The following is a 22,178-nucleotide window of genomic DNA, read 5'->3' on the forward strand; positions in this document are numbered from 1 at the left end:
ATCTTGAGATTAACAGAGAAAATGGCTTATTTTATTAAAAACAGTATAACCATTCATTTAAACTGAATGACTAGAGACACTTGGCCTAATTTTCCAAAGGCGCTGAGCATCCCAAGCTTCCATGGTCTGCAGGGACCTGCAGGTGCTCAGTGCCTCTAAAAAAAACAACAAAAATCAGGCAAATTGTCTTTAAAAACCAAACATAGTAAGATTCAGTTAACAAGTATCACAGTATATTAAACACTATACTGTTAAAGGCTGGTGGGATTTAAAAGTTCCTTTTTACAGCTTTTGTAAGCATACAATGTTACTAAAAATGACTTACTAGGATAGAGAAGCTAAACAGACATAGGAATGTTCCTGAACACAGTTTTAAATTATGCATTGCGATCCAAGCGTACATCAATTTCTCTGCCACTGATTTTTATGCCGTTCATTATCCTACAGGCCTTTTCAGCAGATTCTGGTGAGTCAAATCGGACTGTTCCACAGCCCTTTGATTTTCCATTCTCCATTTTTATTTCTGCAAACATTACATGACCTGAATAAATAAGTTAAACAGCAGTTATTTCAAACCTTCAGTGCACTAACAACTTAAAGAACTCATTAGAAGTGATAAAAAAGCATTTAAAAATATAATCTAGGGAGACATATGAAATTAGCACTTTCAGACTAATGGTATATTCACTCATTCAGGGAAAGCGACACAGGTCAAAACCGCAGTGAAGAATCCAAATTAATATCCACTGTTTCAGTTCTTTCCTTCACACTAGCATAAGATGAGGTATGCCTGTATTTAACCTCAAGTTTGAAACAAAGTGCCCTATAAGGCTAAGGAAAATTTTTCTGTTTCAGAAGTGTGACTACTGACAGGCATTAACTGAATTAAAGTTCAATCCAGTCTACTGTGTTCATCGCAGCAATGTATCAAGCAATCACAACAATCAAGCAATTTTGTAAAGCAGCTGCAGAGCAAAATTAGCGCCTTTAAAACAGTAAAGTTACCATGTTAGGAGTGGTGGAAAAGTAGCATGCACTATTCAGTTCCTGCAGTGTTTTCTTGAAGTTGGACACACAACTCATGAGGCAACATTTTTATGTAGATGCTTTGGTACCTCAGAGAATGTTCAGTGTCTGGAGCTAATAAGTTTTTGCTAATGGTATGTTGTAGCACACCACAACTGAGCCCCCAAATATCACCAGGAACAGGAAACTTTTCCATAAAAAACATAGCTTTTTAGTTTTAAATATCATATAATAGAAGACTGGCCTTTCATTGAAGGAAATTGATCATATGGAGACATGGTCTTTATATTATGATACTGGCACGAATACAATCTGTTGCTTATATTTGTGCTTACAATTATTAAAACTAATTCAACATAATTACTACATCTGTTAGTTGCCAAGGAGATAATTAAAAAAAATAAAAATCTTAACTACCTGAAAGTTGCCCAGGCAGTTAAGACTTAAAAAACAGAGAACCTGTTTCGCTGTACCCTCCCAGCTACAAAAAAAAAATGTGAACACCTGAGAGTTTTTCATAGTTGAACTGTGAATTCTAATTTATATAAAATCTGAAAACAGCTGTATGAAGACTTCGGTATCAGTAGTATGTTTTAAATTATTTGTCTTTTCTATCTCTCCAAAATAAGAAAAGCCATCCTGTAATTCAGCTGAAGCTTTCCATTCTGAGCGTGCATTTTCAAAACAAAACAATCATGTATTTCTACACCCAAGCTTCATTTTTCATTCAATTCAGTGAAAAGACAACTTTTCTGAATTAGATAAAAAGAATTATTGGATATTTGTAGCAATCTTTTATCTTACATAAAAAGGGTCTTTATTTCTTAACATAAAGGGGAAGCATTACAGCCTGCAAATATGCTAATCAGGATCATCTATTTGCATGAAAAACAATCTGCCACTTTGGCAAAATTACTAACTCTGAGTTGATGCAGCACCATTTCTGGAAGTAATGCATAACCTGGACAGGCCCAGGCCCCTGCATGCATTTGTCTCAAAATAAATGCTACATTATATACTCTGTGTTGGCCAGAGGATACATAATACCTGCTTCAAAAAAGAAAAAACTCAAAGAGTAATTTTATTAATGGAATGGGTTAAAGTCTATAGTGGATGAGCACTCGGAGCCAACACAGCCCATACTGTACCTTGGTCTCATGTGTGATGTCATGCCTAAAAATTATTTATATAACTCAGAAAAGGTGGGGGAAGTCAAAAAGAATAGACGAGCCAGACTCTTCTTCAGGATAAGGCAAGAACCTTGTCTTCCTGCCCTTATCTAACGAACACCATATAAAACATAAGTCGATGGAGCGGAGCAGGGATAAGATTCACGTACATACCACACTGACTGAATTTCTCCTTCAGCTTCTGCCAGGTCAAGTCAAAAGGAAGCTAGAATAAAAAAGCATTATTAATAAAAAAATATTGCACGGAGAAAAAGAGCACGTGATCAAACATGCATACAAAATAAGCTCATGGTTTTTATGTATGCAAATACTTACATTTCTCACAAATATCTGGTTGCCTTTAGAGCCTAATCTCTCTCTCACGCCACCTCCCATTGGGCCAGGCACAAATCCTCGATCGATATCGATGTTCCTGTCCAGGCCTCCACCCATAGCTGGTCCCATTCGATCAAAACCAGAACTCATCCGATCCATCCCCATTCCCATTCCTCCAGCCATACTGTTCATACCACCCATTCCACCACCTACACAGAGAAAGAAAAGGAGGATAAAATAAAAATATCTTTTTAGTAACAAATGTAGAAGTATTTTGTAGAAAAAAAAATTCTTTTGTGTCAGGAGAAAAATAACTTTAATAAAACTGCTGTAATACAAAACAACTTCCTATACGCATGGTGATTTATCTAGTAGCATGGCTAATATCTTAAGTCAAAGTATTAGAACATACAAAGTGTCAGTTCTAAAAGAAAAGTAAAAACCAAACTGCATCAAGCTGTTAGTCATAACATCTATTGTAGTAAAATGTTGAACACAAGTACAGAATTAAGATTTAAAGGCTGTCCAGTAAAAATCTGATACCCTGTACCAAAAAGAGATGAAGTAAATAACGGTGATAATGTTAAGATACAGATAATTTGACCATATATATTATTGTTTATTTTGCTTCCTGCATTCATTCAGCTTTACTTAATGCAGCCACACTTAATTGACACAATCTTCTAAAGAAAGCACATTTTGCAGAGAACAGATGTTACTGCAAGTACTGTGAACAGCGTGGACTTTCCTATGATACATGCAATGAAGTATATTAATGCATATTATATAAAGAACTAAGATCAATGGCATTCAAATATCCTATTATAATCTTTCTGGATTCATAATTAAAAATTAATGTAAAGCAAAACTATCAAGATCATTCATAAGGGACCTTCTCTTTCAGCCTTGTGCCTCTGAAGATTGCCACTAGCAAGATTTTAGTTTCTCATCTGCTCTAGCCTGAGGAACTCAGACAGTTGCTGCAATACAAACTCAGTATTGGAGCTTTACACAAAATTAAACTGAGTGATAACTTGAAATTCAAGGCTGATTTTTTTATTTCAATGATGAGAGATTACTGAAGTTCAGCTTCATGAATTCACACAAATAACTGCCTATTTGTCTTCTTTGTAGAACACAAGTGTACTTGAATGACTTTCTCCCTCCAAACCAGAAGTTTAAACCATTTCAAAACTAAGATTAAAGGAAAGACTGTAGTAGCAAGTTTTCCTCTGAACTTTTACCTCAACAAAACAGCTTTAAAAACTATTACACTTGCAGTCACATGCAACAGAATTCTACTTCTTCCAGACTGGCAAGACACTATGCTACACAAAAATCCTCTGATACAATTACATGTACACACGGTGTCATGACATTGCCTATGCATTTACATTCTATTGAAACAAGTTAACCTACTCATTCCAGATCTTACTGGGCCCATGCTAGGTGCTCCCATTCCTCCTGCAAAAACACCAATCATTGCACCACCTAAACAGAAAAAAATAATAAAGTGACATACACTGAAACCACCAGTTAGCAACAACAACAAAGCACACACTGATGAAGTGCACTGATCTCAATGTTACCTGGCAATTCTTTTCTACAGAACACTTTAACCTGTGCCTTTATTATTCAAACCAAATAGGAAACATCTAGTAAGTAACGTTAGTTCCTCCTTCTACATTATGGGATAGAAGCTACTCTGATTTTTTTCTAGCTTTACTCCCCTCTGACAGTCTGCCAGCAGCACAAACATCTTAAAACTAAATGAGTCATTTCCCACATTGGGAAGAACAGCCTCAAAACTGAAGGGTTCATCTTATTTGAACTCCATAGTACAGAAATACCCTACTTTCTCCCATTTTTAAGAAACTACTGCAAAAGCTAGGAGCAGCTCTCCCAGAGTCTTCTTTTACTGGATATGAAGAGTGAATTGATGCAATTTGGTGGAGAAAAAGGGAGAAAGGAAGGGAATGGACACTTAATAAAAGCTATTTGGCAGAACCATGGAATATCTGGGACAGTATCAGAGACTGATTCTAGAGTGGGGTAAAAATAATTCTTTTCATCAAAGTGCTAATATTCAGGAAAATAATCCCAAGGGAGATTCTAGAATTGCAGAAACTCCACAGAACTACATTCCTGTCACTGCAGAACAGAGCGGAACTGTCAGCTGCGTTTTGCTTGCTTGATTTTCATACCTAAATGAAACAGCTACATTTTTACTTATGGCAAAATAGATCAATACCTGTTGTCTTTAAGCTAGACACCATTGTTTTAATATCTAAAAAGGTCACTGCTGAGTCTTCCATCAGATTCATTTTCTCCATGCAGTTCATAACAGCAAAAATTGTTCCCTGCCAGTCTCTTGTGGGAAATACTTGTCTCCTCTCAGACAACATGCTGTCATAGCCATACGAAGACCTCAAAAAATATGGACTAGCCTGTTTAAAAAAAACTACCAATTTTCAACACCAACAGGATTACTCCCAGTACTTCAGCCAACAGTCTGTATATGAGGAAGACGTTACTACTTGTTCATTAGGCCAGAGAGAGTCTTGCAATGAAACATCACATCAAATTTTGAGATTGCTGTCAATATGACTGGTTTTTGCCCTTAAAAAGAATTGTGAAGAAAAGAAAAACAACCCACTTTTCAAGAGCTAGAAAACTTTGGTTGTGAGTGCATCCCAGTTACACCCGCTCTCTTTTAAAAGGAAAAATGTCTCCCCAACTGTCTAAGATGTACTTAAAAAAAAACCCTAAACAAACAAACAAAAAAACCAACCTGAAAGCTCAAATAATCTTAATAAGCAAGATTTCAGCTGTTTCTGACCTTAAAATACACCCTTTACCTGTACTTTTTCAGCCACTTGCTTTTCACCAACAAAAAAATGTATGCTTAGAGATGCTCTATGACACAACCTTTGATTTTTTGGATACTTCAAAATTTTGGCAATTTAAATGGCAAATCTAACAATTCTGCTGCAAATCAACCACCCTCATTTTCTCTAATTGATGTCATAGCCCAATTAAAGACTGTCTTAAGTTGCCCTCCTTGAAACTGGCAGGGTACTAAGGTCAAATGCACCCACAGCGTTTCCTTTTAAGATACCATTAACCTAAATATTTTAACAGGTGTACACTAGGGTCTTCCCTGACTAAACACTGTATCTATTAACTATTATATTTGTAAAACCCTACAATTTCCTTCTATTACTTAAGGATAAGTTGGGAAACTCGTATCTTGGTTGTCAGAATAGTATTTAAATAGTAAGATTGCCGAGAGGTGGTAAGTTGAAGCTTGCTGGACCTACTGAATGAGTGACTCCTACATCCGTTTCTCATGGTGGCCATGTTCATGCATTTCTAAACCAATGTGTGTTACCAGAACACTTGGAAGTCTATTGCTTGCATGAACATTTATAACTGAAGCGACTTTGAATTTTCACTCGGGAAACAGATGTTTATCCTATGTTGCAAGTAGACAGGGTGAAAGCATACACTTGATCTCCAAGACACAAATACCAAGACATTAAGACTAACTCAACTGACAAGCTTATTACATTCTTATCACTTCTACACAATTACCAGTGCTCGAGGAGAAGCACACAAAGGTTACCCTTTGTTATGACTTGCCCAAATTAAAAAAAGAAAAGAAAAAATCAACTTTAAACCAGATGAAACTTATGGTCTTAGCAGCTCTTCCCTTTCACAGTGGAGAATTTACAGGAGGGGGAAATGGAGAAAAATGGGGAAGAGGGGGAAGAAAACCTGTCTCCTATCATGCAGTCATCCGGGTAACAGTGTAGTAACAAAGTGCAAGAAGGCTGTACTGTTAAGCACTTCCAGGCCTTTTAAGATAGAAAAGTATCTCATTTGAGGGAACTTGAAAGTAACAAAATGAACTCTTGTCAACAAGAAATTGTCTATAAACAAAATAAAGCTGGCTCAGTTACAGAAGAGGCCAGTAAAACCCATTCTGAGCTGCTTGAGCTTGGAAGGCAGGAAGAAAACAGAGGGCACCAAAATTCACTGTTCCTATCCAATGCTACCTGACTTGCAGTAAGAACAAATTTCCAGCATGCATTTGCAAAAGCAGGCTCCTGGAACTTACAAAGGTGGTACATGGGCAGCTCATTCAGGATTACCAGAAGCATATACTTCAATATCCAAAAGACTTAATACCTCACAAAGTCACAGCATGAAGCTAAATGCTTTCCTCAAATCCCTATTTTGTTTATATTTTACAGATGGAAAAAAAACCCCACACTTTAACCTCCATCCTAAGCAATGACTATAATGAATACCCAGATTACATACTTATAGTAATGACTGGGGGAGAGGGGACAGAGGAAGATGACCAAATGAAAGCAGCTCTCTTCTTGATTCTTCTTCTAGTAAAACTCTCCCAATACTACGCTGCAATTTGCCAGAGGAAATTTAACAGTTACTATACCCATCCTTCCAAAAGAATCTCCAAAACCACGGTTCAATGCCATGTCACTACGACCAAAATCTCTGTCCATGTTTCCTCCCATTCCACCACGAAACATTTCTGTAGAGAAAAAAGGAAGAAAAAAAAAATGGAATATTCTGTTATATGCATCTAAACTGGTGTTCATACAACACTTGTTTCACAGCTTCTTGTTTAAACAGAAGTGGGTTTAATACACAAGTCAGAGGCACCTATTAAATATTTAACTCCCACAGCAGTTCCTGTGCTTCCACTCATGCCACTATTTCCTTTGGACTCCTCTACATTACCCATCCCTAAAAGAAGGGCTTTCAATAAATAAATATTAGCAAACTAGTAAGTGTACAGGATCATTGTTCACCTACCTCCCATTCGGCTGACTCCAAATCCTCCCATATTTGGCATTCCTTCCATTCCACGAAATCCAGCAAGTCCTGTAAAATAAGGAAGAGTGTTTTCTATACAATATTAAAAAAATACTTAACGCAAAGAACTTCACTGCACGTACCGCCTCCCATTCTATTCATGCCGCCAAATCCTGGACCGTCTATTCCCATACCTTTAAAACAAAAAGACAAACACCATTCAGAAGACAGGTAAGAGCCTAATGGATTTTTAAAATGCAAAGACAGTTAATGTCACAAAAGCACACTACACAAGGCTTGCTTTGTCAAGAGTATGTCATTATTCCAAACACAGAAATTACAATTTTAAACTTAAAGCTCTGTAAAACTTAAATATGAAGAACGAGATTTACCTCCTGGACCCATGCTCCCCATTCCACCACCCATGCTCAATTGTGTTGCACTGATGGGCTGTCCACCTGGTCCAAGTCCCATACCAATGCCACCAAGACCACCTTGGAAACAAAAATAAGTAAAAAAGATGCTAGCAGTGTGCGATCGCAGCCCAGAAGGCCAACCGTATCCTGGGCTGCATCAAAAGAAGTGTGGCCAGCAGGTCAAAGGAGGTGATTCTGCCCCTCTACTCCACTCTCGTGAGACCCCACCTGGAGTACTGCATCCAGCTCTGGAGTCCCCAAAATAAGAAGGACATGGACCTGCTGGAGCATGTCCAGAAGAGAGCCACGAGGATGATCTGAGGGCTAGAGCACCTCTCTTATCAAGAGAGGTTGAAAGAGTTGTGGCTGTTCAGCCTGGAGAAGAGAAGGCTCTGGGGAGATCTTATTGCAGCCTTCCAGTACCTAAAGGGGGCCTACAGAAAAGCTGGGGAAGGACTTTTTACTAGGGCATGTAGTGACAGGATGAGGGGGAATGGCTTTAAACTGGAAGAGGGCAGGTTCAGATTGAACATTAGGAAGAAGTTTTTCACTGTGAGGGTGGTAAGGCACTGGCACAGGTTGCCCAGACAGGTTGTTGAGGCCCCACCCCTGGGGGTGTTCAAGGCCAGGCTGGACGTGGCCTTGGGCAACCTGGTCTGGTGGGAGGTGTCCCTGTCTATGGCAGGGGGGTTGGAACTCTTCAAGGTCCTTTCCAACCTAAACCATTCTATGATTCTATGATTTTCTTCTTTATCATAGGGAGACCACAGTAAGCAAAAGCACTACTAAACTGTTTCAAGCCTCTGTAACAACATATCGAAGACTCTGTATCAACATATATTAAGTGCAAGGAGCAGAAAACAGCGTGTGCACTCACGAGGTAATTGTGAAGTTTTGCTGTCCGCAACACGGAAATCTTCATGGGGAACTGATTTGTCATCCTGATAAAAAATAAGGATGATATGCTATGATCCTGTCAATGTTTTGGCAGAGACATGCGAAGTAAAAAGAAATGTAAGCAGCTTACCATTTTTACATGCATGGGTCTATCGAACAGGAATTGTCCATTGAACATAGCTGAAGAAATGCAAGTCAAGGAATTTAACTACAGAAGACGATTAACTGTTTCAGAAGAATCACTGTAAAATCTTACTTCTGCACCGTCTTATCTTTCCTAGTCTTCCGAATGCCAATTCAAAGGCCAGAGGAGACTATACAGGCTGTTAGGTATATAAAAGTTAGTTTCACACGTCACATTCCCACACATTTTAAGCTTGTTCAGCATTATCAGGAACACCTTTTTAGACTCCAGCAGTAAACTCAGTCACTATTAAAAATGCAATCCGCACAGTATTACGCTCCAGTCCCTATATACTAGCTACAAGGCAAATACGCGCCATTTGCACAACTATGCTATCAGAAGCCATTAAAGACTAATCTATATTTGATCAATTATTTTTCAAAAACAAGGATACATATTGCTTGAACAGCTTCAATTGCTTGTTCAAAGGTAACTGTTCCCATTCCTCGACTCTTGCCATCTTTATCTTCTTTGATGTCTGCACGCTTTACAGTTCCAGCAATGCTGAATACCTCCTTCAGTTTCTTCCAGCCAACTTTAAAGTCAAGCTTATGCAAAGAAATATATTAGTGATTTCAGTGCACATTTCTGTTCTGCCATAACATTTGGAAGAGATTTTTTGCGTTGTTGTAATTCTTCAGCTTCCCAAAATGCTTGATATATGTAAATAGCCAGGATTTTATAATATATACACACTGCAACCAAGTCCAAAAATATCAACTAAAAGCAACAATTTATACTACACATACGTATTTTACTTTAATTAACATACTAACACTGAGAAATGGATGGGTTCTTTTTAAGAGCAGCTGTACTCCCACAAGTCCCCTTGCACACATAGTAGTCTTTTGTGCAACTAAAGAACTAAGAACTAAAGAGCACCTCCAACAAATATAACAGTTTAAGTTAGTCTAAAGTAACTAGTGAGATAAACTGAAGTGTGTATTTAATTAAAAAGAAGAAATGTAATTGTAAATAGATAGCAAAAAGAGGTATAAAATATTTTTAAATCAACGGATGACTGTGCAATAATTAAAAGTGCACATCAGCCTCAAGAGCTTAACATATCTTTCATGTTCATAACCCGAATACATATCCAGCATTTTCAGTTGAACATACTAATTGTGAACTAACGTTTCTAATTTCCTCTTTATATCAAAACTGAATTACGCAGGAATATAAGATGTTTTACAGAGATCAAATATTACAGTTATAAAATACAGTTCTAAACTTACATTAGCAACAAAAATAGTGGACCCAAGCCTGCCTGCCTGCAAGTTACTGATAACCTCAGGAGGAATGTTTGGATTATTGAGAATAGAAGGTGGTAAATTCATTATTCCAGGTGCCACATCAGGTCCATGTCCTCCTGGAAACTGTCCTCCTACACGATGTAATGCCCTACGAGCATGTTCACCTTCAGGATCCTGAAACGTGGGCAAAAATAAAGCCAACTTAATCATCAACAAGAGGACCGGCAACTAACAAAAAGGTACTATTTGAAATTCTACATAAACCCATCAAATTTATCAACTAATATCCTTGTCCATGTCAGAGGGATCAAGAACTGAATTAGCATGGAGACCTAATTCCCTCACCTCTAGAGGTGGGTCCTTTCAGATGAGGGTTGAGGCATATTGGCAAAGCACTTGTTGAGGAAGCGTGCACTGCCACTTCACATGCTGTACCTAGCCTATGGACAAGTAGAAAAGATTTCAATCTAGAGGACTGTCACTCTAGCATGTTCGTCCAAGAACTGAATTAATTTAATCAGTTTTTTTTATTATTTATTAATACCATTATTAAAGTTGTAACAGGACAGAAAAAATTGCATCAGACACCGTCATATACTACAACACTACAACAGAAATGTTGACATTATTTCACTTTCCAGTCAGCACAAGTTCTCTGCTTTCAGCTCCATTTTTGGACATATGTAGTAGTCTGATACTCAGCTTGTTCTGCGTCATATTTTGAAGGAGGGAAGCAATGTAAACATAGAATCATTTAGGTTGGAAGAGACCTGATGACACTAAAGTAAGAATATGAAGGTAAAGACAAAGTTGTTGTAAAGAAAAACAGCATTAGATTATTGTGACTTTAGGACGCACTTTTTGTCAGTTCACTTGGCATAGTATCAAGACCTTCTGCAAACCAACAGGCACTTTAGCCCATTAAGACAATGTCATAAAAAAATTAAGCAGGAAATTACACAGCTAAGGTGTTCAAAATGCTGCATTGTCATCTCAGTAGTTATAGCATCTTCACTATTTCAAATTAAAAACAGCAGCAATAACCATACCTCTTTAATATTCAGGGGTCTTCCACTAAGATCATATTTGTTCATAGTTTCTAATGCTTTCTTAACAAATTCTTCATCTTTGAATTCAACCACACTTAAGAGGGAACAAAACAAATAAAGTTTAAAATGCTAAAATTAACAGAATGTTTGGATAGTATTGTGTTTCTACACACATAGAAAAAGAAACTTACCCACAACCCTATATCCATGATGAATTGTCACCATATGTAAAGGAAAAAAAAAAAAAGTCAATCAGCACATACGATAGAGCAGTTAAGATTTCAGTTAAAGATCCCAGCTCACTGTTAAATAACTACTCAAGTTATTTTCAGTTTCAAAATCCATAATACATGCTCTTTACTGGTAGCCAAGTTGAATTTCTCCTACTTTCTCAATATACATACCTTTCAAATGCAAGAGAATACATTATCTTTTATTCTCTTTGAGCCAAACCAGAATTGGAAAAATGCCACACAGATCCATGTAAGGACAATTGGGGAGAGGAGGTGGGGGGAGAAGGGTAGAAAGAAAAAAAACCAAAAACATAACCAAAAACCAATCAAGGCACTCATTGTGTCATTAAAAGCTGCCCACTGACTACAAAATTCAAATCTACCTACATCAAGTATACCAATACAATGAACAAGGAGTCTGCATACCTCTTCAGTACTACTAGCATAATTGAGAAATTACTTTGTAAGAAAATACCGTATTGACTGCACAAGAATCCTTCTAATAAAGCGAAGAGTTGAGGATTGCTTTAAGTAAAGCAAAGCTGACAGCATGTTTTGGTTTTAACAAGCGTTAAAGAAAGTAATTTACAACAATTGATACAACCTCAGTTAAGACTCAAACCTGCATTTCTCATGTTCTCACTGCAGGTTCAGAGCTACTATTGGCCAAACTTTTGACTATTTTTAAGACAACAAAGGAGCTTTAACAATCTTCACTCTTAGTGCCTCATTGCTGGCACTCTGTTGGCTACCAACCATCTCCATCCATTTAGTTTTAAGAAAGCAAATACATTAATCCAGTGTTTAGTGTACCAACCCTGCAAAGCTGTCAAATCAGGCACTTCAAACAGTATATTCCTTAGCTAACATTTTGTACTCATTGGCCCCAAGAAAAGAATACTACACTAACAAAATTTAAATAAAATCAGTGGTTTATTGAACGTCCTTTATATGAAACAGATTTGTACCAAAACAAAGATGTTGGCTAAAAAGAATTAAGTAAATGCCATCTGTTAACATTTAGAGAAGTATTTTGTCCTTTACAGCCTGCTAGTTTAAGTTGCATGAAAGTGTCGGACTACTTCTAATACAAAATCCTCCAGGCTACCTTAATGAAAATCAGTGTAAAAATGAAACTTACTTTCCAGTAACTGGTACAAGTATTATACAAAAATAAAACTGCTGAGGAACTTTTAAACCTCTAGCAGATTGTTGCCCACGGCACTTACCCTTGATTTTCCTTCAGCATCCTTAAACAGCTCCACGTATGTAACCTCACCAACTACATAAGACATACAAAGGGAAAATACCAAGAGACAATGCATTTAAACACCAGTATCTTTCTTTACTGTGCCCCTGTGCACAACTCTACAGAGAAGCACCTATTATTCACCAACAATCAAAACCAGACCAACATACCTCCTGTCAATGGCTATATAATTTAGCTAATTTTCAGAAATATGCAGCAGCCACATTCTCAAAAGCTAAAAACAAACAACTATATTTAACCTAATTCATACTACAGATCATATTTTGGCCAGTATGATATAGTTGGTGAACAAATTCAGATATACACAGTCCCTTAACCTAACAAATGAAACGTCAACGTTCACTGGAAAGTGTTACATTTATCATCCTACTCACAACACCTGTTTTAAGGTGACTTTCTACCTGAATGTCTTCAATCATAAGTTTGCCTTCAATAATAACCAAATTTACACATCAAATATTTCACAGCAAGCCACTCACTTTCTAAAGTAGGAAGTTTCAGTAAATAAACCAATCAAATAGTCACGTCACCTTACAACAGATAAACCAGCAGTTACAGAAGGGGGGGTTGGCATTTTTCACAGCCTAAAAGCCAAGTGTGATTTGCATTACTTTTGAAGAACCAATTTTTTCAAGGAAGACACAGAACTAACTTTTTACAGAATTCAAATATTAGTATTATTTTACCCCAAACTTAAAATCAGATGTCTGGGGTAGTAAGATTACTCTATCGGAACTGCAACAAAAGTAACAAGCTTTTAATACAAACCTCCAGACAAACAGTCATGGCAGTAGTGACAATGCAGACAAAGTTAATTCCACAGCCAGATTCCACCAAAGAAATACAAAACCACTTTTGAAAGACGTCCTTTATTATTCATGTTAACACACTAAATGTGTTGCTTAAATACAATAACCCTTAAAAAAAAAATCTACAAAAACTACAACTAGACGAAACACAATCTCTTTAAAAAGTCATGAGGTCATGCATATACTCTCTACTGTCACACCAGAATGGCAGAAGATTGTAAGCACTTCATTTACCCATCCTACCCTGCAATGCAATTGTCTCAGATGAAAGAGGGGGAAGGGAGATAGATGTACGAAGTAAAGGCCCAAAAAAAAAAAAAAAAAAAAAAAAAAAGTAGTAAAATCAAATCTGTGTGGCTCAAAGGACATATACATTGCATTTAAATTCTACCCCTTTCTATGTAAAGTGTATTATAAGGAATAAGTTACCTTTCTCTCTCATAAGATCTTTAATAGCTTGCCATTTCATGTCATACGGGATGTTGCTAATAAAAACTCTATTACGATTAATACTCTTCTTTTCTCCAGTGCCTGCATTCTTGTCCTTTGAATAGGGGTGGAATCTATTCTTGTTTCCAAGAGAAGGGATTGCCTTCGGTTTTGCAACATACTTCTCTTTTGCAGGTGCTTTCTCTTCTTTTGCTGTCTCATCATTATCCCTACATTAAAACAAACAAACAAACAAAGAAACACCCAAACAAAAAAATATTAGTCTTGTGTTGGATCATTAGACTGCTATACCTCCTATGTACATAGCTGTATACCTCCTATGCTATTAGAATTCCCAGGATGTTAAATGCTGTTTTTCAAATTAGGAAAAATAAATTCATGTTACCAGTCTAATTTGAAAATACATTGCTTTATCTAGAACAAAAAATAATGTTATAACAGATGCACTACTGTAGCAAAGAAAGCACATCTTGCTACTTCAGTTGCATTTGATTTCCATTATGTGTGTCAAGATTCAGCAAGATGGTACTATGAAACTACTACAAATATCAAAATACAACAACTCAGCTGAAAAATAAGCTAGAGCATCCATGCTTTAGTGCCTCAATAATTTTCACATCAGACTTGGCTAAGTTGCATGATATTCACCATAGAAGTGAGAGTTGAAACTGTCTAATTTATGGAAGAGCTTGGTATACTTCATTCAATGTAATAACAATATGTAAAAGGCAACTCTAATAGGCTGTAAATAAAATTTCACTTTATTTACCACATAAATATTTTTTATTCACAATTTGTGCCAGACTGCTTTTAGACAGAAATTAAAATTCAATTAAGAACAACAAATGCTCTTTCACTTTCATTGCTTAACACTACGAGAATTTGAAAACTTGCTAAATGCATAGGAAATAGGTGTATCAAGACATCCTCTGCATCTAAGACTAATTAAGTCACCAGGCATTATCCGCTAGCAACAACAAAATAGACTTCTGGCCCTCAGTCTGCTGCAACAGCAGCTGCTCTCTTATTAAAATGTTCTCAGTTTTCGATGAAAATGTGAGAAAATTTGCTTCCTCTCTTTTAAAGCAGCCCAATCTCAAGTTTGATAAAACTATACACTTTGAACAGTATTAGGTGAAATATCCAAATCTCTTTAGCGCTCTTGATAGCGTTACTATCACGAGGTGATTTAGAATGCTAACAGAGGATCAAGGTGCCTGAATTGTTGCTTTAAAAAAGGTGATCTGCTGAACTGAAAAAAAAATCCAGTGATAAAGCCACATAAATGGGATTCACTAAACAGATGCTACTTAGAGATATACATCAATGTCTAGCTCAAATCTCACTGCAGTTAATGAGAAACTTAAAAAGTACTTTTACACAAACTTCTATTTTAAAAAGCCAGCATTAGCCACACAAGTTAGAACAATTATAAGGAAATGTCCTACAGGATTGTCAAAAGTGATTGACTGTGAACCCTCCTTAAATTATATCACTATCTTCACAATTTTTCCCATATTTCAGAAGGCTTAGTTTTTATCTCATTTTGACACTTTGGAAGGTCTCTGGCATAAAATTAGCTTAAACAGGCATTTCAGTTTTACAAGCACAATGTATGGCAAGATTACTAATTTTCATTAATTGAAATGAGTATTTTCAGCTCTCTGCATAGTTATTAACAAAACAGTGAGTAAGTGGCAGTCTTGCACTCAAGATCATATGGAAGTAGGCTTTCATGAAGCTAAAACTAAGCTTGGGCACTTTTCAGGGAGGAATAAATTCAAATACATCCATATTTCTCCCATGACTTTTTCCCAAATTTTGAAGTACTCATATGATAGGAACTTCACAGCCCTTGTGTTTACAAGTGGATTAGAAGAGGATTAGCAACTGAAAAATGTATAGACACTCCTCTGGGCTAAGTATTTGTCAAATTTAAAACATTCAAAGTCAACACCCTGTTATCTGGTTCAAGCATCCTCCAGCTTCCCTGTGCATCATCCCTCCTCCATGCAGGGAACTGGAAGGAGCTGGAGGGAGAAGGGAGGGAAAGAGAAGGAAGAGAAGAGCATCAGGTTTTCCAGTCAGATCAGTTCCTTCCAATCCAGTCCCATTTGCAAATGCAAAACTCTCCCCCTCAATGAGGCCCCTATTAAAATCTGAGTTCTTCCTTAAGTTTTAGGATTAGAGCAATGGATTCTCTTTAGCCTTTTAAGCTCTTTTCTGCTTAAAGGATTATGAAACAGCCCCTGGGTGCTCAGGAAGAGCCAGGTCTCCAAATATGGAATCCAAGGGCTCTACAAGATCTGGCTGTACAAACCAGTGGCGAGCACAGAGGACATGAGTCTGGCATAAACTCTTAAATCTGGGAAACAAGACAACATTTCACTTAGTCTGGGGATCACAGGCAGTCTCCAGAAAATAGAGGATTAATTAAAAAGCAATCCTTCTTGCAAAACTCATCAGCTAAAACCAAAGGGCCGGTGAATAAGCTGGAGGATATAACTCTTACCTTCCTCCTTGAATATTAAAAATAATTTATATCAAGTAATACACTCAAAGCAATGACATGTTAGTCACCTATAGACCACAGAAAAGACAATCTCAGAAACTAAGAATTGACATTTTCTTGGGGGAAAAACAATAGTAATTTCTACCCTTTACCTTCTGTATGAACTAATCATTTTATACATTTAATGATTATTTGCCTGTGAAATCACTAGCAGACTTCTAGGGTTAAAAAGAGAAGTCTACATTAATTTCTTTTTAAAAAGTACACCCTCATTGATTAAAAAGAGCGATTTTTACCCTTTGAAAAATAATGCCTTTGAACTTCCATAAAGTTTTGGAAACAAAAGATGTTTCCATACATAAATACAAAACTAGAAGCCTAAAAAACATTAAGCACAAGGTAAATCAACAGAAAAGCCTTAAAAGCTGCTTTTTTTTTTTAACAAACTTCTACTTCTCTGCTCACAAGTGTTCATACAAATAATAAGATTCACAAGGACAGAAATGCCAGAAGTCCACAACATGTGATTCAAAAGCACATAGATCAGTTTAGCTTTGTTGCAATGAACAGTTACACTGCTCAATAAAATAAACTTAGGGAAGTGTGCAAGCCGAGACCAGGATTTCTCTCCAATTTAATCTGAGTGCTAAGCAAACCTAGTTACTGAAACACTTTTTTTAAGTGGTACGTTTCACCTGCACGTTGACAGCTTAATCCTTTGTACAAGTGTTTTGGGGAAGAGTAGAAACTGTATGCGAAAGAGTAAGATTTGAAACTCTGTTACCAAGACCTTTGCAGTATTTTCAAACGTAAAGCTGTGATTTCTACCACCAGAATCACTGTGATTTTTCATTTGTTTGTGATTAGTCTTGGAGCGAAAAGAAGAAAACTGCTGACAGAAGGAGGTATACAGAGACATTAAATCATTATTTTAACAGCAGCAACTCCAAAAGGCAATAAAATGTTATATGCCCCAATGGTGCAAAAAGGTCACAATCTTCCTGTGAAAATTCAATCATAATTTGTGCATTTTAGAAGCTGAGGCCAGACTCAGGAAAAAAATAAACTGTCATTATATGGTAATGTTAAATTTGTAACTTGTAAACTATTTGAATTTCATAGGGAATCAAGTAAAGGCATGAAATATGCCTTTATTCTTCCAGCTTTATATTGAACATGATCCCATGTGCATTTTTTAAACACAACAGTATCAGACTGGGCTGCTTAGAACATGTCAAAACTTCACTGATCTCAACAGCTTTGATGTACTGCAACCATAGGCCTACTATAAATGTGTTTTCCCTCCAAGATGTGAATGAGATTAGAAGGGATATTGAAATTCCAATGATATGAGGCCAAAATCTAGCTCATGTAAAGAATGACGACCCTCGAAGCCTGACTTCAAGAACAACCAAACCCATAAAAGGTTATTCACGGTATTGTTCTAGAGAGCTGGTACTTCTGGCTCCCTTACACTGGGTTCCTTTTAGACCTGCTATATATGGCACAGTTTACATATTCCATATATGATGCTGTTACTATTTACAATAAACGTTTGTGCATGCGTGTGGGGTTTTTTGCTTGTTTTTAAAAAGTAAATCCCTATAGGACTGCCTTACCATTCTCAGGTAAACAAAGATCAGTTCAAAGGCTTCACAAAACACACCACTACGATAAGAAGTGGAAACGTAAACAAAACCAGAAAGGATGCAAAACTCTCCTAGAGAGGGATCCTGTGAGGACTGACCTGACCGGAGCCCGGCGGTTCGCACCGGGGCGGCGGTGCCGGTGGGGTTTCACACCGCCCGCACCTGCCACTCCCCCCAACGACCGCCACTCCACCAAACTTCATCTTTCCGCGCTCCCAGGCCACGGCCTTCCCCGTGCACCTCGAGGGAGCTCACCAGGGCGGGAGACGCTTCCCTCGCTACCCGGCCATCCCTCACCGTCCCCCGCCGGGGCGAGGGGGCGGAGAGGTCCGGCCGCCTTCCCCCCGCCGCGGCCTAGGCGAGCCCACCGCACCCCCGCGCTTAGCCGGCCGCGCTGCCCCCCTCCGCCCACCCCGCCCCGGCCCCACACACACATTTTGACGCCATTAGCGCTGCCCCCGCCGCTCTCGGTTGCTGCCGTTGTCGCTGCCGCCGCCTCCTCATCCTGCGGCGGCTGTTGTTGCGGCGGCGGCTGTGGCTGCTGCTGTTCTGGTTGTTGTTGTTGTTGTGGCAGCGGCTGGCTGGCGGCGGCGGCGTCCTCAGCTCCGCGCTGCGGAGCGGCGGCCGCAGCCTCCGGCTTGTCGTTCTCCGCCATTTCGTGCCCGGGCCGCGGCCCCGCTACCGCTGGGTTTGAAAAGGGCCCGGAGCGCCTCGGCCTCGCCGCGCCGGGCCGGCCGAGTCTCGCGAGAACGGGACTTGCGGCAGGGAGGGGACGCGCCAGGAGGCTTTGCGGGTTGCCATGGTGACGCCGGTGGGCTGCTCGGCCCGCGGCCGCCATCGCCGCCCCGCAGGAGCGGTACAGCACGGCCACGGCTAGCGGGACCCGCCGCTCGGGTGCGTGATCCAGCGGTCCCGGGTGGGCAGCCCCCGCCCTGAGCGGTGGCACAGCCTCAAGTGCCGCTGCCCACCGCTGGGCAGCTCTGCCCGGAGCTCGAGCCTGCTCCCGAGGGTTTAGTAATTCCCACCCGCACAGGCCACCTCCCTACACCGTGCTACCTGCCAGGAGCAAATTCCCCCGATTTTAAACCAACCACCTCTTGCGGTGGCCAGTGACCCCCGCGCACAACGACTGCAGGCTGAGACCCAAAGCAAGTGGTGGGTGGCAGCACTGGTGCCTTACAAAAGCCAGTGGGCCTACCACTGACTGAAGATGTGATGCCATTTTCATAAGCTTAGGAATATCTGCAAAGCTGTAGGGTGCTAACAGTAAATAAGGTATCACACATTTTCAGCTCTTCACCTTTACGTTTCTAATAATACCGTCCACCCCAGCAAATGGCTGAGGACTGAGGATCATCATGCCCCTTGTTTGGGGACCATCTGCATTCCAAAGCAAGGCACCCCTGTCACTGCCTTCTCTCTACTTGAAAAAATAGACTTGTAACTTACTATTCAAATTTTATGCTAGGAATACTCAACGAATTGAAGTCACGATCTCTTATAACAAAAGTTACCTTGTATTTTTCCTACATGTATAGTCTCCTTGTTCCTTCAAAAATCAGTGTAGTCACAAGTAAAGTTCTCCTCCTGCCTATAAGATGTTGTACATTGTTTTTCCAAACATTTCAGCACCTCCAGTGTTAAGAAGATCCCCACATTCACGAGGAAATGAAGGCTCCTGGATTCTGGGGATCCAACTCACCCCTTCACTGGTGTGAGACAGCTTACAGACCAAATACAGGGACAACCCTTACACCTAGCCTGCTTAGGGGTGCTGGGACACTCTTCTAGTATTGGCTAAAAGGCTGTCAGCTTGGACCTAAATTCTCCTCCAGCTGCAGATGTTGGATTATACATACAAAGCTACCGGTCAGGTTAAGCTACAAGTTCAATTATAGTTAGAGCATTGGAAGTTTCTAAATGGACATTTGTTTTATTCTTAAATATAAATAACAATTAAATATGAATAGTTGTAATTCTGCTAGAAAATTTCAAAATCACATAGGTCCATGCCACACACACACTACTAAACATTTTACACTCTATCACTCATCCTGGAAGATGTTCGTTTACTTACGAGCTAGAATCTGCAACATACTCCTCTCAGCTTCCCTTGGCTTCTTCAATCCTGTTTTTGTCTATCACTTGGGGGAAAAAGTAGGTTTTAAGCAATATTTTTAAAAGAAAAAAAATTGTATTAGTTGGACAAAGTTTAATCATTTCGCTAACCACAAGTACCAAAGTATTTCTAAAGGCATCACCAGGTGGTATATCAACATCTATAACATAAGGAAAACCATTCAGTCCTCTGCAGTGAGTTTAGATCAGTGGACTCTGGTTGCTGACCCACAGGAATCCATGCACTTCTTTTAAGAAAACCATAAATGAAGGTTAAGAAAAGCTGAGCAGTATAGGGGCTCCACATCTCTATTGGAGTGTGTTTCTGGCAAGAGACAGTTAAGAATCACTGACCTGGACAAATGAGGGGTTTGTAAGTGAACTCCTTATGAGCTGCTGTGACTCTCTTTTGTCTGCCTGTCCTCATGACTCTCACACCAGGTTTTGGTAACACCTGAGATTTTGGAGAAAGCTCAAAGATACTATGAAACACCTTAATAACCTACATCCCAGATGAATGTAGAAAGGCATGTCTAGAGGTCTGATAAGGGGTGCAATTCAGTTCACACATTAACCACAATTTGATAAATAGCTTGGTATTTGCAAGAATAATCATCACTGAAATAGTTAATGTTTACTTGAAATTGCTGTCATTACATTTTACAGCTCTCACTTCTACAGGATGGGAGGAAGCAATTCGCATGTTCAGGTTACTAAACCCTGTCACCAGACCTCTGTTTGGTTGTGCTTTGCACAGAGCATCCCAAGTGTTGGAATCCTGTACTCCCTAATCCAGAATTATGGCACCAAGCAGCTGATGCTGAATTCCTGTGCCCATGGGCCCGTGGATGATATTAACAGGAAGAATTACTGACTTCCTTACACGCAGTTTCCCTACTTGTTCCAAATAATTTACTGGTGATTTCAACTGCTACTTTCTCAAGTTTGTATGTCTTTTTGGCCCAGCCTACACATGCTGTTGTAGCAGTGAAATTAGTTGTCACTCAATGTGTTTTGTAATACTGATAACTGTACAATCCATACAGTGCTACACATCTATAAACGTACAGGTGTGTACTATGAGATTTGCAAAGGGGCACAGCTTAGCTTAAAGCCTGGAGGAGTGCTATGAGCTTTGCCCTGTCCCCTTCGCACCACAACTCCTCTTTATAACATTGTTCAGCTCAGTTGCCCGTTTCAGGATTTTTGTGGGAATCTTGGATCCTTTTCTAGAAGTCTCATGCATAATCGTTCAGTATTTCTGTCTTCAAAGAACAATAATAAAAATGGGAAAACTGTGCCACAAAAAGCTGTTAGGGAGCTGACAGTGGTGAATTGGGATTGAAAAGTGGGATTTCTTTGGTCTACAAAACTGTGTCAAAGAAAGTTTAAATTTTTCCCTAGGAATATTTCTGCGTATTAAAAAACTGAAATAAAAATAAAAAAAATTACTTGGTATAGTAAGTGAAAAAAGAAAAACCAGTATCTTTCTGTGCTTGTATCTGTGCTGAGAAAGTCTCCTTTGTAATACAGTACCAATCCCTCCTGAGAATATTTAAAAATTATGTTTTGATACACAGGCTTCTAACATCTCTTCTGCCTCTGTTCATGTCCTTACAGGAGACAGCTGTAGTCTTTGAGGAATGTTCCCGTTATAAGGGGATCCCTCATGTAGCACAAAACTGTTAAAAGTGTTCTTGATCTGCTGTCCTAACAAATTCCTCTCATCATCCTCTAATGTAAATAGCATTTCCCAGTTATGGGTAGGGTGTATGGCATTATGGCTGTATATTCTTGGCAAGCAGAGTTGACAGCACTAATTTACACAGAGAGTTGAGGATAATGGAATATTATTAGTGTTCTTGCATATGTATATAAATATAAGCAACTGTAAAGGAACTACTCTTGGAAGTCTCTGGTATAAGTAGTAGTTACAGAGCTAAAATAATTACACGTGTTTTA

General features: G+C 38.9%; 1 protein-coding gene across 1 annotated transcript; it reads right to left on the reverse strand.

The window, feature by feature from the left end:
- Nucleotides 1–79: 79 nt before the first annotated feature.
- Nucleotides 80–18,770, reverse strand: MYEF2 (myelin expression factor 2). The gene is made up of 17 exons (XM_082488840.1): nucleotides 18,533–18,770; nucleotides 13,917–14,146; nucleotides 12,638–12,690; nucleotides 11,367–11,374; nucleotides 11,176–11,269; nucleotides 10,109–10,300; nucleotides 9,268–9,421; nucleotides 8,820–8,869; nucleotides 8,670–8,733; nucleotides 7,769–7,870; nucleotides 7,520–7,570; nucleotides 7,377–7,445; nucleotides 6,994–7,092; nucleotides 3,951–4,022; nucleotides 2,532–2,740; nucleotides 2,370–2,421; nucleotides 80–541 (listed from the first exon to the last, which is right to left on the reverse strand). The coding sequence occupies exons 1-17, from the start codon at nucleotides 18,751–18,753 to the stop codon at nucleotides 378–380; spliced, it is 1,884 nt and encodes a 627-aa protein (XP_082344966.1). The 5' UTR covers nucleotides 18,754–18,770; the 3' UTR covers nucleotides 80–377.
- Nucleotides 18,771–22,178: the final 3,408 nt, after the last annotated feature.

Source organism: Vanellus vanellus, assembly GCF_965231255.1.
Source record: "Vanellus vanellus genome assembly, chromosome: 11".
Taxonomy (NCBI): Eukaryota; Metazoa; Chordata; class Aves; order Charadriiformes; family Charadriidae; genus Vanellus; species Vanellus vanellus.

Bases quoted from the DNA above. Each gene is read 5' to 3' on its own strand.
- MYEF2 (XM_082488840.1), bottom strand. From the start codon at position 18,753: ATGGCGGAGAACGACAAGCCGGAGGCTGCGGCCGCCGCTCCGCAGCGC. The intron at 10,301-11,175 runs GTATGGTTATTG...CCCACGTTTCAG, and splicing joins GACCCCTGAATATTAAAGAG to GATCCTGAAGGTGAACATGC. The intron at 7,571-7,768 runs GTAAATCTCGTT...TTTGTTTTAAAG, and splicing joins GGGGAGCATGGGTCCAGGAG to GTATGGGAATAGACGGTCCA.